This window comes from Sus scrofa, chromosome 2, assembly GCF_000003025.6.
Source record: "Sus scrofa isolate TJ Tabasco breed Duroc chromosome 2, Sscrofa11.1, whole genome shotgun sequence".
Lineage (NCBI taxonomy): Eukaryota > Metazoa > Chordata > Mammalia > Artiodactyla > Suidae > Sus > Sus scrofa.
Window position 1 is genome coordinate 33,744,676 of NC_010444.4, and position 20,094 is coordinate 33,764,769.

General features: G+C 34.6%; 1 protein-coding gene across 5 annotated transcripts in view; it reads right to left on the minus strand.

The window, feature by feature from the left end:
* The window catches only part of ANO3 (anoctamin 3), a 430,234-nt gene that overhangs the window by 125,936 nt on the left and 284,204 nt on the right, over window positions 1-20,094 (minus strand). For all 5 annotated transcript variants that reach the window (XM_013987284.2, XM_013987285.2, XM_003122910.5 and 2 more), the window contains one exon: window positions 9,553-9,711. In XM_013987284.2, coding sequence (XP_013842738.1) covers window positions 9,553-9,711 — 159 coding nt within the window. The remainder of the gene's footprint in view (window positions 1-9,552; window positions 9,712-20,094) is intronic.

Sequence of the window (20,094 nt, forward strand, 5' to 3'; positions counted from 1 at the left end):
CGATTATAATCCATGGCAGGTGAGTCCCTAAAGAGAGTGATTCCTCCTGGCAAGAGAGATTCAAAACAATAGCGAGACACTATTGGGAGAGGCTCCATTGCTGGTTTTGAAAAAGGGGGCATGTAGCAAGGAATGAGTGGCCTCTAGGAGCTGAGAGAGTTACCAGGCTGATAGCTGTAAGGAGATGGAGACCTCAGTCCTACAACCACAAGGAACTGAGGCGTATCACAACCACATAGACTTGAAAGAATACAATGAGTTCCAGGTGTGAATGGACCCAACCTGCTGCAGTGGCAATGCTGGATCCTTAACCTCTGTGCCACAAGAGAATTCCTTTTCCCCCTGCTCCAAAGAAGATATAATGGAGATAGGCTGGTCCTGCCATCCATCACACTGATTCAAGTCTTATGAGAAACTGGGCCAAGAGCTCCTCATGCCATCCCTAGACTTCTGATCTGCAGAACTGCATGCTAACAAATGTGTTTTATTTTAAGCTGCTTAAGGTGTGGTGATTTGTTAAGCAATAGAAAAATCAACACAAACCATGTCAAACAATCTTGACTGGAATGTTAAGACAAGATATATTTATTACATAATGTTACAATGCTTATTACATAAACATTTATATAATGTTCACTTAAACTGTGTCTATCACAGCAAGTTAATTTTACACATTAACATAGTCCTAATTAACTCACCATTTAAACAATCAATGTCATCACTCTTAAAATTAGAAACAGGAGTAAATATGTCTTTGCCAAACAAAATAAATTATTTGTATAAAATTAACTTTAAAAGACAATTTCAGAATCTTAATTTTCCTTGATATTATACTTGCTATTCTAACTCTATACTGGATGTTACACTTCCCTTTTCCCCAAAGGCCTTTTAATTTTTTTTATCACATCTATCCTCTGTTTCGTCAACCTTTTTCTCCCTTTTCTTCCCTTTCCTTTTCCCTTCTTCTCCCCCTGCCTCTCTCCACTCACCCTCCTTTCCATCATCATTTAAGCATCTTATACAAGAAAAAAAGACATAAAGAAAGAAGCAAAACCTCATGAGAACCCATTTCCTCCTCAGGCTATTGCTCTTCATCTTTCTGTTCACAAATGAGCTGGCTGATGACATCTGTTGCAGCCTCTATTCTTCCATTATCTAGTCGCTCTTCAATTTGTGCCAGTCTAGCTTTCAAGTCCATCTCCTCAGAAAAATGATTTTCACTGATTTCACCAAAGACCTCCTCATCCTTTAACAGACTGGGTCTCTTTCTTATCTTGACTTCTCAGTAGTATTCTATCCTGGTAACCACTCTTCCCCGTGACTCATTTCTCCTTCTTCCATGTATGTTCAATTCCTTCAAGCATCTATTTTTCTTCCTTACTTTTTAAGGCTCAATTGTAGGCTCAGGTTTTTTTTTTTTTTCTCATTCTCTCTAGTGACTTCTTTATAATTCATAGTTTATATAACTATCTATAATCAAAGACTAAAGCATTTACCTTCAGTTTAGATTCCTCATTTGGGTTCTAGACACAAATTTCAAACATTCTTACCTCTATTTCTCAATGGTACCTCAATTACTAGTTTTTTTTATATATTTTTTAATTTTATTTTACTATTTTATTTTATTTTATTTTATTTTATTTTATTTTATTTTATTTTATTTTATTTTATTTTATTTTATTTTATTTTATTTTTTGCTTTTTAGGGCTGTGGGTGCATCATATGGAAGGTCCCAGGCTAGGAGTTGAATAGGAGCTACAGCTGCCAGCCTATGCCACAGCCATAGCAGTGCTAGAATCCGACTTGCGACTGTGACCTACACCATAGCCCATGGCAATGCTGGATCCTTAACCCACTAAGCGAGGCCTGGGATCAAACCCGCATCCTCATGCATACTACCTGGGTTTGTTACCACTAAGCCATGATGGGAACTCTTCTCAATTCTCTAGTTTTGATTTTCATTCCCATAATTCCATCCAATTTTTCTCCCCAAATTAGCTTTCTTCTGGTCACTAGTAGTTTTATTCTGTCCATTCCTTCTGCAGATAGTTTTCTGACCCCCTTTTTTCCCCATGATGGGCCTCCTTTTCATTGAGATTGATTTCTTTCAGATCACACATGCTAACATTGCTACTTAGTCACATTCTCCACATCATAACTATTTTAATTACTGTGTAATATTCCTTTCTATGCTACTTTTGGCCTATTTATGGTTTTGTTCCTCCCAACAGAACATGGACCATTTTTATTTTGGTTCCTCTTTATCCCCACTATATATCCTGGGTATATGCATAAGTACTTCATTAATGCTCCTTGAATGAATAAATTGCTCAAGTCACAAGCACAAGTTTTACTTGAGATCTTTTTTTCTTTTACCACCATATCCAAACAACCACCAAGTATCTATATTTTAACTTAAATATCTAGCAGATCTATTCATTTCTTTCCAGCTCTAATGCTACCCATGACATCTGTGCATCCAGTCTTGCTCTTTAAACCTATATTCTTTTCAGAAATCGGAAGATTTCATTTTTGAAAATAAATATAGTCATAATACTATTGTGCTTAAAATGTTCAACAGCCTCCTATTTTTCTTAGAAAATCATCAAAAATTTTAAGCTGGAAAATGGAACTGATTAACCCTAACCATTCTTTCCAGCTTCATTTAGTACTCTTTTTTTTCTGGTATTTAAAGCACCAGTGTTCTTTCTCCCCCCACCATATTGATAGTCAACTGATCCATGCTATGTTGGAGTATAGAATAAAGAGTTTAAAAGGTCCCCAGGGGATTCTAATGTACAGCCAGCACTGAAAACCACATCTACCCCTTTTATTAATCTACTTTAACTACTGTTCAGTTTCTAAGCCTCAGTTCACAGTTTATTACTTTTTTCCTTTCCTTCTGGTCTTCCTTCACTCACCCTCAAAGATTAGATTTTCTCCTCTTGTTATAAGCCATTCTAGCATCATTTACTCTTCTTTTAGGTCACTTATCATGATTTAAAATTATAAAGACTATTATTACATGGAATATTTTTAGACATTACATCAATAAATAGAGATTGGAAATAACCTTGGATTAGAACAGCTTTATTTTGAAAAGCCATCTAAATATCCTCTTAGTTATGCAAGTATTAGTTAAGTGGAAAGAGTGTAACAAAATTTGTTTTTGACTTGAAGCACTTCCCCTTGTTTAGACTGGCAGAGTTTCTTAGAGATTTTTGGATCAAATTTCATGTGGCTTCTAGAGCCTTTCTGGAGTGGAGATAAACATATCCCTCAACTCTCATAAAACTAATAACGTCTATTCTTCAGAAGTGGCTTAGCCTTAATCCTTACTATAGTCAGGAAGGGAAATCATTTATTTCAAGGGAAGTAAATGGAGGGAGAGAGGAAGCAGAGACTGGTAACTTATATCAACACAATGGCTACAGTTTGTAGGGATGGTCATTCCAATGAAATATGCAGTTGAGGTTGAATACATCTTCTGGCCAGCTGCCCTGGAATTTTATTGAACTGTAGTGACCAAATCCTAACAGTGCGAATTAGAAGAGCTACAGCTATGGAACCTCTTTGCCTAGGAACTGAAGAACACATATGGACACTGTTCTGCTGAGAGCCAATCTAGACAAAATTGGAAAAAAAAAAACCCTAAAACACTGGGATATGATTTTTTTTAAAAGAAAGATGTTAATCTTTTGGCAGTGCCTGAAAAGTGGGAGCTCAAGAATAAATAAATAGACTTCTATTAAAGCAGAACTGAACCCCCTTTGGATGAATAACATCCAATAGTATTCCTTGGGAAAAAATTGAAGGAATGAGGGAGAGGCAGACTCACAAGAGAATCTGGACTTTCTGCCAAGAGACTAGGCAGAGACTGTGAGCCAAGTTATATCTCTTTTACAACTAAACATTTTCATGACTTACTCCTTCACATATTGCAAGTTCAATGACAGCAAGGGTAAGATCTACTTTACTCACTGGATTCCAGCAGCTTCATGGTATCTGTCAAAATCACTTACTGTATTAATAAATAATTATAGTTATGTGAGCAAAATACCTATCAGTATTATAATAGAATGCTCTGGGGACAGATGAGGAAGTGATGGATTCTGTGTGTTTGGAGAGTTTGAGAAATCCTAAGGAAATCAAATAATCAAAAACCTAGCACAAGTATTTTCAGCAAGTACTTATTGATCGGATTAATCATTAGTGACACGGATATTCTGGGTCAAAATTCCCAGTAGAAATACAATGAAAAGAATCAGTAGAAACTAAGATCAGATTTCCATTTGCCCAATTCTGTAGCACTAGGCAGTATGCGAATAAATACTTACCTCATAAAGAGACAAGGCATTGTATGGTTGTTATTTTATACATAGTAAAGCAGTTTTAATAAATATAAACAAATTAGTTTTTCTAGGACCACCTTGAGTTCAGTATTCCCTAATGATGGTCCTCATAAAACTAATCACAATAGATGTCCTGTGGGGAAAAAGGGGGGGGGGAGTAGTTCCCAATATCACATATTAGTACCCGTGAAAACTATTTCACTGATAAAGCTTACCAACACATTATCAAGATATTTAATCAAAACATCATCAAAGCTTTTGACCTTGTCTGATTTATTTATTTATTTTTTTGAAAAGAAGTTAAATCTCATCAGCAGTAATTTAGGGGCCCCTCAAATCCTTAATTTATTTTTTCTCTCAATAAGGGAATGGTTGACTAAATCTCCAAGTTGTGATACTGCGCAACCAGTAGAAAATATGAGTGGGATCTAAATACATTGGTAATTTAAGATATTTGTAACATATTGTTAAATGACAGAACTGAGTAGAGGAATAGTATGTATATCATGATTGCTTTTACATAAAATAATTACATGTGTTTGAATATACATAGTAAACACATCGAAGGACACTGAGCAGGATAAAAATCAATATATTTGTTACTACCTAAGGCTATCAAAAGAGAAAAAGGTATTATTTGGGAGACAGTAGATATAAACTTTGACTTTTTATTTTGTATATTTTTATACTTTTGATATTTCACATTAAGTTTTTTTCTTTCTGTAATGTGATAAATATACATTTCTAAAACTAGAAAGTTTAACTAAAATAGCAATAGTGGTTTATTTCTGATAATAAGACTATGAAGGATATGTTTTTACTTCCTTTCTATTTTCAATTGTTTTCTAGTGAGCACTGTTACTTTTGTTGCTTCATTTCAAAAAAATAACATTGTTTGTGTTCAAATAATTGAAAAAACATCATTATTTATCTTCAAGAACATTTAAAAAAGGCATTTGAGGAAAGGAAAGTTGTGAGGAATAAAGAAAGTCAATGATAAAGAAGGTTCATGATGAAAGGGTCAATTCTCAAGACAACAATCCTTAAACCGTTTGCTTCAAATAACAGAATGTCAAACTATGAAGCAAAAACTGATAGCAAAGGAAGGAGTTATAGATGAATCCATTATCATAGTTGGAGACTTCAATACCCCTATGTAAGATATAGACAGATGCAGCAGGCAGAAAACCAGTAAGGACATAACTGAACACAACCACACCATCAATCAACTATCTGTAGACTATCCAACAACAACAGAATACACATTTTTCTTAAGTTTATATGAACCATTCACCAAAATGGACCATATTCTGGGCCATAAAATATACCTTATCAAATTTAAGAGAATAGAAACCATACAATGTTTGTACTAAGATAACAGTTGAATTAAACTCGAAATTAATAACAGAAAGGTAACTAGAAAATCCTTAAATAAGCATAAATTAAACAGCATATTTGCAGTTAACACATGAGATAAAGAGGAAATCTCAGAGTAGAAAATGTTTTGAACTAAATGAAAATAAACACAGAATTTATCAAATTTTAATTATTCAAAATTTAAGGACAGCAAAAGCAGTGCTCAGAGGAGAATTTATAGCATTGAATGTATATTTTAGAAAAGAAAAAAAGATCTTAAATCAATAATTTGAGTTTCTACCTTAGGAAGCTCAGAAAAAAAGAGCAAACTAAGCCCAAAAGAAGCTGAAGAAAAGAATAAGAATTAAAGCATTAACCAAAGAAATTGAAAACAGGAAATCAATAGAAAAAAATCAATGAAACACAAAGTTGGCTCTTTGAAAAGATCAATAAATTGATAAGACTCTAGTCAGACTAACTAAGAAAAATAGAGACAGTAGAAATAACCAGTATTAGAAATAAAAGAACACAGAAATTAAAAGGTTAACTAAAGAATTACTATGAACAACTCCATACCCACAACTAGATAACCTAGATGAAATGGGCTAATTCCTTGAAAGACACAATCTGCCAAAATTTACACAAAAAGAAATACACATTATGAATAATTCTGTATCTATTAAAGAAATTGAATCAATAATTAATAACCTTCCAAAAAAGAAAGCAACAGGCCTAGATGAGTACACTGATGGTTTCTATCAAACACTTAAGGAAGAAATTGTACCAATTCTCTACAGTCTCTTTCAGAGTATACGAGCAGAGAGAATACTATCTTAGCCATTCTATGAAGCCTGAATTACCCTAATACCAAAACCAGACAAGAACATTCTAAGAAAACAAAACTACAGACCAATATATTTCATGAATATAGATTCAAAAATCTTCCACAAAATGTTAGCAATAGAATCCAACAATATATAAAAAGAATTATATACCATAGCTAATGGGGATTTATTCCAAGTATGCAAGGCTGGTTCAATATTTGAAAATGAATTAATGCAATCCACCTCATAAAAGGCTAAAAAGAAAAGACCATATGATCATATTAATAGATGCATAAATGTATTTGACAGAATTCAGCACCCATTCATGACAAAATCTCTAAGTAAGCTAGGGAAAAAGGGGAACTTGTTCAACTTGATGAAGAATATCAATAAAATACTTTCAGCTAGCATCACACTTAATAGCGATAAACTAGAAACTGTCCCACTAAGATCAAGAACAAGGCAAGGATGTTCCCTCCCACCACTCCTTTTCAACATCATACTGGAAGTACTAGATAACATGGTATGACACGAAAAGGGCATACACGGTACACAGATTGGAAAGAAAGAAATAAAACTGACCTTGTTTGCAAATGACATGTTCATTATGCAGATGATTCAAACAGATAGACAAAAAAAAAAAAAACAAAAACAAACAAGCAAACAAACAAAAACCCTTCTGGAACCAACAAACAATTGCAACAGAGTTGCAGGATATAGTGTTAATATATAAAAGTCAACTGCTTTCCTACATACCAGCGAACATGTAGAATTAAAAACAAAATACTATTTGTATTAGTGCCCCAAAGAACTAAGTACTTAGGTAAAAAACTGAAGAAAGAGCTATAGGTTCTCTATCAGAGAAACTACTAATCTCTGATGAAAGAGATATTCCATGTTCATGGATAAGAAGACAAGTTGTCAGTTCTTCCCAAATTGATCTATATATTTAATTCAATGTGAATTAAAATTTTAACAAGTTATTTTGCAGATACTGAGAGACTGGTTATAAACTTTACATAAAAAGAAAAAAAGACTCAGAATAGCTAATACAATATTGAAGAAGAAAAACGAAGTTTGAGAACTGCCTACTTGACTTCACGACTTACTCTAAAACTACAACAGTGGTATTGGTAAATGAATAGACACAGACATAAACAGAACAGAATACTGAGCCCAGAGGTAGACCCACATAAATATCAACTTGTCTTATAAAAGTCGACAGATATTTCACAATGGAGCAAAGGTAATACAAGGGAGCAAAGACAGTTTTTAAACAAATGGTACTAGGACCACTGGACATTCATATGAGAAAAAAAATGAATTTAGGTAAAGACCTGGCACCCTTTATAAAAATTAAGTGAAAATGGATCCAAGACCTAAATGTAAAATGCAAAAATATAACACTCTTAGAAGACAACATCCGAGAAAACTTACATTGATTATGGGACTTAATTCTGGTGATGCTTTTAAAGATAGAACACCAAAACTGATAAGCTGAACTTCATTAAACTTAAAAACTTCTGCTTTGCAAAAGGCAATGTTAATTGAATGGGAAGAAAAGCCACAGACTGGGAAAACCATTTGTATAGACACATCTGTATATTATCCAAAATATACAAAGCCCCTTAAAATTCAAAGAATTAGAAAAACCAAACAACTCAATTAGAAAGTAAGGGAAAGGACTGTAATAGACACCTAACCAGAGAAGATAAACAGATTGGAAATAAGCATACAAAAAGATGCTCCACATCCTAAGTCATCAGGAAAATGAAAAAATTTTAAAAATGATATACCATTACACACCTATTAGAATGGCCAATATCCAGAATATGGACAATAGCATTTGCTGACAAGGATGTAAAACAACAGTAACTCTCATTAGTTGCTGGTGGGAATGCAAAACAGTACAGTGATTTTGGAAGAGTGGGAGGAATCTTACAAAACTGAACATACTCTTATGATATGATCCAGCTATTGGATCATTAGAATTGAAAACTTATGTCCAAATTAAAACCTGGCCAATGATGTTTACTGTAGCTTTATTCATCATTTCCCAAACTAGTAACCAAGTAAAGTGTCTTTCACTTGGTGAATAATCAGTAAACTCTGATACAGCCAGATGACATATAAAGGCATGAAAAGACATGGAGGAAACTTAAATGCGCATTCCTCAGTGAAAGATGTCAATCTGGAAAGGCTACATTCTGTATGATTCTGCTTATAGGACATTCTGAAAAGGGAAAAACTATGGAGTCAGTAAAAAGATCAGGATTCGGGGGTGATGGAGAGACGTATAGATAGACACAGCACAGAGGATTTTTAGGGCATTGAACATACCCTGTATGATACTATAATGTAGATAACATGTTATTACACATTTGTTCAAACTCATAGAATGTACAGCACCAAGGGTGAACTTTAATGTAAACTATGGACTCAGTAACAATGAGGTATCAATGTAAGTCCATCAGTTGTAACAAATGTACCATTCTGTTGGGAAATGCTGATTATGGGAGAGATTATGTGCCCACAGGGGCAGGAGGTTATATAGCTCTGTGCCTTCCTCTCAATTTTAACTGTGATCCTAAAACTGCTTTAAAATATAAAGTCTTTTTTAAAAAGCATAAAGGAAAAAAGGATTAGGAAGAAATAGTTCCACTCGCAGTTTCAATATTAAAACCTAGACATTAACCATTCGGCAAACTCTCTTCTTTTGGCATTTAGTTTTTTTTTCAAAGGGTTTTATACTTTACATAGGTATAATCATTACTTCTTCAATTTTTACCATTATAAAAATAGTTATGCCCTTTTAAAAACATTTAAAATTACAGAAATGGATAGAATAAAACAGCAATACATTTTTAAATGAGACTATACATATGCATTTCTTTTAAATTTGGGAGAAAACTGCTATACATTTTAAAAAACCATGTGTTATATTTTCCATACTAAAACATAAAATATCACATCTCTTCCAGCATATTATACCATACAACTAATATTATTAAAGAACCTACCTCCTTTTCCAACATCAGGCCTTCTGCTCTGAGGTTCTTTTCAAATGTGTTTCTTTTGTCATATTGTATATTTGACTTTCTATAAACCAAGATGTAATCAATCCGCTTTTTGCCATCTTTGAAGAGAAGTCCACTGGATGCTATGTAATTCATGTCATTCTGCAAATAAAGCAGTGGTTGTTAAGAATGTGGGTTAGACAAACAGCCATTTTGGTTTCAGTCATTTCTGTCTGAGAATTGGCAATATAACATAAAAAATGAATATTTTACATTCCAGTTATGAGACATGCAAAGATCATTTTGAAAGTTTGCAATCTACAGTAGGAAACAAGCTAGCAAGTGACATTCCAGGATTTGAAATAAGGCATTCTGACATCAGATTCTCTGACATTATCATCAAAATACATGTGTTTTATTCAATAAGACCCTGTAAAAATAATATCGGCCAACATATTGAGTATTTGCTCAAAATTATTCCCAGACATAAATGCTTAAATATTTTGTCTCAAGTAATACTCAAACTTGCATTTCAAAGATAAAGACAGCAAGGCTTAAACAAAATAAATACTGAGCATCGAAACTAACATAATTTCCTCCATGAAATAATACTCAGATGAGACACAATTTTCCTAAATCTTTGTTCAACAACACTAAATCAAAGTATAATTCCTGAGCTTCCTGCTCTAAGAAATACTTGCTCCCAGAATATAAGACTCTGGTACAACTAAAACACCTTACTTATCAAGACTAATCACATGCTTATTAAGATGGCTTTAATGACCTCACCCTGCTATGCCCACCTGCTCCAGTTCTTTTCCAAAGACTCTGCCCAATTTTCAACCAAATTCCTGCCTTGCTAGATTTACCTTAAAATCTCCCAGCCCATGTCCTAGAACCCTTTAAAAACTCTTTCCTACTTCATCTTTTTAAAACATTACTAAGGCTACACAGATGGTATCTTCACTTACTGTAACTTAAATAAAATCAGTTTTATTGATCAACAGAATTTCCTGATGGTCTTTTATTTGGTGGGGGTGGGCGGCACTTTGCTAGAATACTACTCAATGTACAGATGAGCTAGGACGTGAATCCAACTTCAATTCTGGGTCCATGTTCTTTGCTAATATATAAACTGTCTTTCTTTCTCCACATTTTTTATCAAACTGTTTTGAATATCTGTACCAACTCTCTATCTCCTTTTTTCCACACGAGCATTCTTGAGATTCAAAAAGTGTCTTAAGTGAGTGAGTCAGGGAGAGAGAGACATATATCATATGATATCACTTGTATCTAATCAAGTATTAAATCACTTATCAAGTATTAAAATCAAGTATCAATCACTTTATTAAATCACTTTAATAAAAAAAACATACATACAATGAGCTTATTTATAAAACAGAAGCAGAGTCATAGATTTCAAAAACAAACTTATGGTTACCAAATGTGAAACATGAGGGAGGAGAGATAAATTAGGAGTTTGGGATTAATATTTACACCTTACCTACATATAAAATAGATAACCAATAAGGACTTACTGTATAGCACAGGGTACTCTGTTCAACATTCTATAATAACCTATTTATATGTAATATATACACACAAAACTGAATCAACTATACTCAAGACTAATCACATGCTTATTAAGATGGCTTTAATGACCTCACCCTGCTATGCCCAGCTGCTCCAGTTCTTTTCCAAAGACTCCGCCCAATTTTCAACCAAATTCAAATAAAGTTCTCATTATAGTTTTTTTTTTTTTTTTTTTGTCTTTTTGCTATTTCTTTGGGCCGCTCCCGCGGCATATGGAGGTTCCCAGGCTAGGGGTCGAATCGGAGCTGCAGCCACCGGCCTACGCCAGAGCCACAGCAACACGGGATCCGAGCCGCGTCTGTGACCTACACCACAGCTCACGGCAATGCCAGATCGTTAACCCACTGAGCAAGGGCAGGGACCGAACCCGCAACCTCATGGTTCCTAGTCGGATTCCTTAACCACTGTGCCACGACGGGAACTCCTCATTATAGTTTTGATTTACATTTCTTTAATAATTAGTGATGTGAGTATTTTTTTTTCATGTGCCTCCTCGTCATCAGTATGTCTGATTTGGAGAAATGCCTATTTAGGTATTCTGCCCCCACACTGGTCAGAATGGCCATCATTAATAAGTCTACAAATAACAAATGCTGAAGAGGATGTGGAGAAAAGGAACCCTCCTTCACTGCTGGTAGTAATGTAAATTGATACAACCACTAGGGAAAACAGCATGGAGGTTCCTCAGAAGACTAAATATAGAACTGCCATATGATCCAGCAATCCCACTCCTGGGCATATATCCTGACAAAACTTTCATTCAAAAAGTTATATGCACCCCTATGTTTACTGCACCACTATTCACAATAGTCAAGACATGGAAACCACCTAAATGTCCACTGACAGATGAATGGATTAAGATGTGGTATATATAAACACAATGAAATACTACTCAGCCATAAAAAAGAACAAAATAATGCCACTTGCAGCAACATGGATGGAACTAGAGACTCTCATACTAAGTGAAGTAAGTCAGAAAGAGAAAGACAAACACCATAAGATATCACTTATACGTGGAGTCTAAAATATGGCAGAAATGAACCTATCTACAAAATGGGAACAGACTCACAGACATAAAGAACAGACTTGTGGTTGCCAAGTAGGATGGTGGAGTAAGTGGGATGGATGGGGAGTTTGGGGTTGGTAGATGCAAACTATTAGATTTAGAATGGATAAATATATACAGCACAGGGAACTATATCCAAACTCTTGGGATAGAACATGATGGAAGATAGTATGAGAAAAAGAATATATATATATATATATATATATGACTAGGTCACTATGTTGTACAGCAAAAACTTACACAACACTTTAGATCAACTATACCCTAATAAAAATATTTCTTTAAAAAAAGTCTTAATATTTGCAGGGATGTCTGATAATTTCAGACAGATGCTTCTCTTTAGAAGAGTCTGCCTGAGATATATACGCAGCTCAAGGTAAAAAAATGTAAGGACCAGAGTAACCTGGCAGCCAAGGGGGCGTCCAGGTGAGGCAACAAAAAAAAAAATCTGAGGGACTGGCATCCTATAGGAACAGGTTAGGCTGCTCAGGAGCTTTGGAGCTTTGTTCTTTTTAGAGAACATAGGTTCAAGTATGTGAATTCAGGGTAGTAGAGATTTGCAGGGTCAAGGACAGGAAGGCTTGGCACAGTCTTTTCTGCAATGAATGAACACATTTTGAGATTCTTCCAGTACACAGAAGCCAAAGAGGCTAAGTGACATCCCAGATGTCATGGAAAAGGCAATAGTGAAATGAAAACTCTCACCTATTTGATGGCGGGCTTGACAATTACACTGAAAAAGACAAAGAAGCACCAGTGTACATTACTAGGTCTGGGACTTGAGCAGTAACAGAAGGCTAACTCCCTTAAAGGCCATTTACAACTCCTATAGGATAGAGATACTGAGGATTTATGGCCCTAGAAAACACAATTAATTTCAGACTTTTTTTTTTTTTTTTTTTTTTTTTTTTTTTTTTTGTCTTTTTAGGATTGCACCCTTGGCATATGGAAGTTTCCAGGCTAGGGGCTAAATCAGAGTTGTAGTTGCTGGCGTATGCCACAGCAACAGTAATGCCAGATCCAAGCCACATCTGTGACGTACTCCACAGCTCATGGCAACACTGGATCCTTAACCCACTGAGCAAGGACAGGGATCAAACCTGCCTCCTCATGCATACTAGTCAGATCCATTTTCACTGAGCCATGATGGGAACTCTAACTTCAGACTTTAAAGTGCTTTTGCCTCTACCACTCCAGAGATTTCTTTTCTCAAGGCCACCGATGACTTTTATTGATGTATTTGATTGACAGTTTTCTATCCTCTTCTGATTTCACCTTTCAGTATTTGCATCACTCACTCCTCCTTGAAACACTTTTTTTTTTTCTCCTTTTCACTCCCAGGACATCTAATTTATTTGGATTTTCTCCTACTTAAATGGAGTAAAGAATCACCCTTGGTTCTCTTGTCTGCTTTATCTATGTTCCCTTCCTTTTGTTTTTCATCCAATTTCATGGCTTTAATCATTTACATGTTGACAGCTACATAATCAAAACATTCATAGGCTTGTGTAACCAACTGATTTTCTGATTTCTCTACTTATATATCTAACAGACATGAAAAGCTAATTCTCCAAAAAAATGGAATTCCTTATTTTCTCCAAGTAGATGTTTCCCCAAGCCCTCTTTATTCTGATTGGTTACAAATCTATCCTTTAATTTGCTCAGATCGAAAATCTCCAGTCATCTTTGTTTCCTCTCTTTTCACTCATCTAACATTCAAATTAACAGAAAATTCTTCAAAATACATTTAGAATCTGACCACTTTCTAACCCCTTCATTACTACTACTGTGTTCTAAAATATATCATCTGTTGATCACATTACTGCAATAGTCTGACATCTCCTAGCTTCTATCTTTGCTCCTGTAAAGTCTATTCTCAACATGACAGTCACTTGAGTGATTCTTCCCATTATAAATCACATTATGTAATGCCTTTCCTCAAGATCCTCCAATGCTTTCCATGATGTTCCACTCCTGATCCCACTTTTTATAATCTATTTCTCCTTAGCAGTAGTTAAAAATTCCAACATGTTCTACAACACTACATAATTTATTTATTATCTTTCATTTACTATCTGTCTTATTGCATGGAATCTAAATTTTATGAATGTCATAAATTTTACTTTTTTTGTACACGGTATTTCAAACTCAGGGCCATACACAGAGTGGTCATCAATAAATATTTCTGGGAAGATAGAAATAAGGGAGGAAGGATGGGAGGGAAGAAAGAAAGAAGAAAAGAAGGGGAGGGAAAGAATAGAAAAATCCATACCTATGTGTATCTAGGTAGGAATAACCTCAAAGAATATAGAGCCAATAAAATATCATGTGGTCATTTCTCATCCTCTTCCCTCCAACGTTTGTAACAAATCAAGTTATAATAGGTTACCATAGGTTATAATAGATTAAGATAAATAATCACAAAATTGCAGCAGAATTGCAATAGCTGCGGCTTATCCTTTGTTTTATACAAATGACCCACTGCCTCCAGGCATCTCCATGGTAATCTAAATAAGAATTGAGCTAAAATAAGATTATACGAACATTTTCTTCCACATTTTCTTTTGCTTAAAGTAGAGCACCCTCTCCATTTCAGTATTAAGTAGCACCTAAATCTTATTTTAATGATAGCATATTTAGTCCCAGGTGAAGTGTGAAATCCTTCAAGGTGTAGATCAAGAAATCAAATGGCTGGATGGTGGGAAAACTGTGACAAAATAAGATAGTTTTTAAAAGATTTTACATACTTTTCTTAGTTTAAGAGTAGCATGGACTGAAAGTGGAACCCTAATAGTTATTGCTATTAATTACTCTAAGATGAAGTTAAAACAAATGTTAAACTATCTCAGAAAAGCTGCTGCCTTACTATTAAAAAAAAAAAAATCTACATCTTTTTACAGTAAGTGACCTTAGGTATTATTGATAGGGTTTGTCTCCGTCTGTGTAAACATGTTCACAATCAAATTCTATTAACTAGCATTCTAATTTAGTATCTAATTATCCTATCAATTCTAAATTATTAATAATGAGTTTTAGCAGTTTATCAGGTGAAAAGTAGTTATCGAAATGCTAATAAGGAAGCATGACAAGACATAAATCTCTTCTGAATTGTATATAAAGAACAAAATAAAAATTCTATATAATTTTAAGGTTGAGTACTATATTTTAATACATATGTGACAACCATTAACCAAGATGTTGATTAACCCATGTTCAAAACTGTTGCCCAAAAGCAAAATTTATAGGAAATTTATTAGACATATCATTGCATGTAGACACCAAAAGAACAACTTTAACTGTTTGATATGATAATGGTTGTTCAAACATGAAAATGAAAGTCATGAGTTATCTGGAATAGTGAAATGTTTTCCAGTTGCAATGTGGAATGTATTCAATTTAACACCGGATTTTCATGTTTATTGTTCCCAGAGGACAGAATAAAACTAGCTTTTCTCAAGAAGCTGGGATGTAGATGATCCACCAAGTAACTAATCTTTCAATAGTTTTGAAAACAACTTAATTTTTCAAGGCATTGCAAACCATGAACCTCAGGTGCTTTAAGAAAAGTTAGTCTTCCTAAAGACTATCTTGAGAATATGCAAGTTATGGCTCAGGTTTGCAAAGATTTGACCTCATTTGCAAAATAGCAATAGAAGTCTGCTTATTTGCATGTTTTCAAATAAAATTATGGCAGTGACTGCTTGTTTGTGAGATGCATATTTTCCTAGGATTTATTCTTTTCGATCTAACAAGCATTTACTGAACACCTAATGTGCGCTAGGTGCTGTGTGCTAAACTCTAAGGATAAAAATAAGAAGACTGAATATTTTCAGAGATTTTAGCTTACATATGGAGTGACAGGCAAGCAAATGTCTAGTGACAATGCTATCTAACATGTGCAGTAATAGAGATCTGAGTTACAGAGTTGAAGAACGTCAGGGTGTAGCCACAGGAAACATGATTAACAGGTGCCAGAAGCCATCACCGGTCATATTATCTTGGTGAATTTACTATTGTCTTCTCTAAGACAGATGCAAAATTAGATCATGTCACTAATCTGTAAATGACTGCTGACTGATTATCTGTCAACCCTACCTGTGAGTTAGTAAAATGTGGTAGAACACATTGGTTAAGGTATTGAGATCTGGATCAGAGAGAGTCAAGTTTTAATTAACTGTTATTTAACCTCACTGATCAGCCTCAATTCCTGTAGCTTTTAAGTGAAGGTAAAATTTTCAACATTGGGGAATTCCCATTGTGGCTCAGCTGATTAAGGACCAAACGCTGTCTTTGTGAGGATGCAGGTTCAATCCCTGGCCTTGCTCAGTGGGTTAAGGTGTTGCCCCAGCTGTGGCATAGGCCACATCTGCAGCTCTAATTTGACCCCTGGGCTGGGAACTTCCATATACCACAGGTACAGCCATAAAAAGGAAAAAAAAAATCAACATTATAAGATCATTGTTACGACTAGGTGAAACAATGCATATAGAGCACTCACAATGTTGTCTGACTCACCTTTTAAGATTTTTTAAAATGTTAGCTATTACCATAGGAAAACAGGATTAAAAATATATGCAATGTCTTAATTCCTCTTGCAACTTTTCCTGTTTTCTAATAATCCAAATGATCTCTTTCACATTTTGGAAAGTTATTTTCTTCAGGACATAGACAGAAATATAGATAAGTAAGCCAAAAGATATTAGTGTGAACAAGGAATTAGAGCAGAGTAAAGCAGTTATCCTTTACATATACTTGTGAATTTACATGATTTGCTACAAAACGAAAAGTGCAATAAAAACAAGCATAACAATTATGATGGGACAAACACCTGCATAGCTACTTCCTAAGTCAAGAAACACCAGATGCCTGCCTTTTATCCCCTCTATCAATCAAGATGTTCTCCACACATCCCTGCCCCAAGGTAATCATAATCCTTTCATATATGGTACTATTTTCTTACTTTTCCTTAGTTTTATTACCAAAAGCTAGATCCTTAAACATTATATTTTAGTTCTATCTGTTTTCAAACTTTATGTAAATGAAAATATACATTGAATAATCTTTTGCATCTGACTTCTTTCATGTAATATTATGGGTGTGAAATCCATGCCTGAGTTTTACATATTTGTAGTTTATTTTTTCACTGTTATATTATCATATGAATACAAGAAAACTTACTTATGCTTTCCACCAATGATGGATACTTGGGCTGTTTCTAGTCTTGGCTACTACGAATGAAACAATAATAAATATCCACGTGTATATCGTGTATTACACTTGCCCATGCCTTTCTATCAAGTATGTACCTAAGAGAAAAACTGCTGATTCACAGGGAATACTCATTTTTAACTTTAGCAGGTAATTCCAAACTACACTCTAAATCAATTTAAATCTCTACCAGTAGTATATAAGTGACCCCTTCTTTATAAATTTTTTCCAGGTCTTTTAGAAATAGTAATTATTACTATTATTTTTCAGGCTTCCTGGTCTATGCTTAAAATTTGCACTTATTTTCCATAATACGTAGCATGAAAGAATACACTCTTTCCACTATGCGGGTGCTACTAGTACCTGCTTCTACCCACAATCCTCTTTTTAATCCAAAGTTTGGTACTTGCAATGTAACCAACTATCGCCACCCCCATTTAGTGGGTACTTGTGCTTTTGTTTGGATTTCAAGAGAGAGGCACAGACGCAGACAGGCAGAGGGAGCAGTATGTGACTCTGGATTGCTCAGAGGACTGCACCTGTTGAGAAGGGCAATGAATGCTTAGTTTCCTAGGCTGTGTGGTTCCTGCAGCCCAAAGTTAAGGACAGACCATGGGCCAGGTATGCCCAACTCTCCTTTATAACCTGGGTGCCACTAGATTGGTTTCAGTGAATAAGGCCAAGTGACTGTTCCAGGCGTGTTTCTTTTCTTCTTTCTTTCTTTCTTTCTTTTTTTTGGTCTTTTTAGGGTTGCACCCAAGGCATATGGAAATTCCCAGGCTAGGGGTCAAATCAGAGCTGTAGCTACTGGCCTGTGCCACAGCCACAGAAATACCAGATCCAAGCCATGTCTGTGACCTACACCACAGCTCATGGCAAAGCCGGTTCCTTAACCCACTGAGCAAGGCAAGGGAACCCGTGTTCTCATGGATCTAGTCAGATTCATTTCCACTGAGCCACAATGGAAACTCTTATTTTAAAAAAAAAATTTTAACCACTATTTATAATTTAATTGGCATTTAAAAATATGAAAAATGCTATTAATATCAGTGGCCTTATTTTCCATTTTGAGATCTGTTCATTTCTTGTGTTAATCCAAATTTTAATCTGTATTATTTTCCCCCAAAGAGCCTCCTTTAATATTTATCATTTGCAAATTAGCTGGTGCTATATTTTCCCTTTAATTTTTTTTTAATGGAACTAGAGACTCTCATACTGAGTGATGTAAATCAGAAAGAGAAAGACAAATACCATATGATATCACTTGTATCTGGAATCTAATATACAGCACAAATGAACCTTTCCACAGAAAAGAAAATCATGGACTTGGAGAATAGACTTGTGGTTGCCAAGGGGGAAGGGGAGGGAGTGGGATGGATTGGGAGCTTGGGGTTAATAGATGCCAACTATTGCTTTTGGAATGGCTTAGCAATGAGATCCTGCTGTGTAGCACTGAGAACTCTGTCTGGTCACTTATGATGGAGCATGATAATGTGAGAAAAAAGAATGTATATATGTATGTGTATCTGGGTCACCATGCTGAACAACAGAAAAAAAAAACTGTATTGGGGAAAAAACAATAAAAATTTTTTTTAAATAATAAATTTTTAAATTTCATTTTTATTTTAATTTTTTCAGGCGTGTGTTTCTTAATCCTATCCTACAGTCTTCAGATAATGAAAATCTTTTTCATTAGTTTCCAGTGGTGGTGTTTGTTTTTGTGTTTCTATCCTTTTTGTCAATCTCTAATGAAAAATTACAGTCCAGAGCTGTTATTCTAACGCCAAGTCTTACTCAGAAGTTCTAGCTTTACACTCCTTAATTAGAGAAAGAGTCAAGCAGCTTTGGTATGTAACTATAATTTGTCTCAGAGTTAAAACCATTCCTTATATTAGCCTTCACTATGACCTTATTTACTACAGAGGAAAAAAAAAGTTTTTTAATATTTTCCTACTTCAGAGAGATGAGAAACAGTTTTGTTAAGAAGGTCACATATTTACAACAACAACAACAAAACAACTCCTGTTAACAAACAGGAGTGCGCTGTGGTTCAGAAGAAATTCCACATATGGGTGAAAATTTTAGGAAGAGCTATTGGATTAATTAAAATTCAGTAATTCGGTTTTCCTATCAGGGAAATTTTTTATTTAGAAATGGTATTTACTGAAGAAAAATGTTTTAATTTTCTGAAATGTCCCGGGGGATAAAATGTATATCAATACATATATATCTTCATGTATCTATATTAATTTAAATATGTCATAAAGGTAATTTCGATGCAGAAGTTTTTATGCAAATCATGTTTAATTATGACTCTGAGGAATATCAAAAAAATCTGACCTCACTGCTATGTAGTATGGCTTCACTGCTGGTAAGAACCTGGCCAAGCTTATCACCTCCTCAAGAGAAAGTCAACTTTACCTCTCGTCCATGTAGTCATAAGAAATACAAATCTTCTCCAAATCACTTAACTCTGAGGTAACTCTGGAGTCCTCATATTAGATGTCAGAATCTCTGATTGTATTCCAGTTCCTATTACAATCTGGCAGAAAGAACTGCCATTTAAGAAAATAATAACTAATAAATTGATATTAAAGAAAATAATAATACCAACAGAAGCTAAGCAGAAAATAAGCACTCCTCTACACACTCCGCATACAGATTTCATGTTCATACAA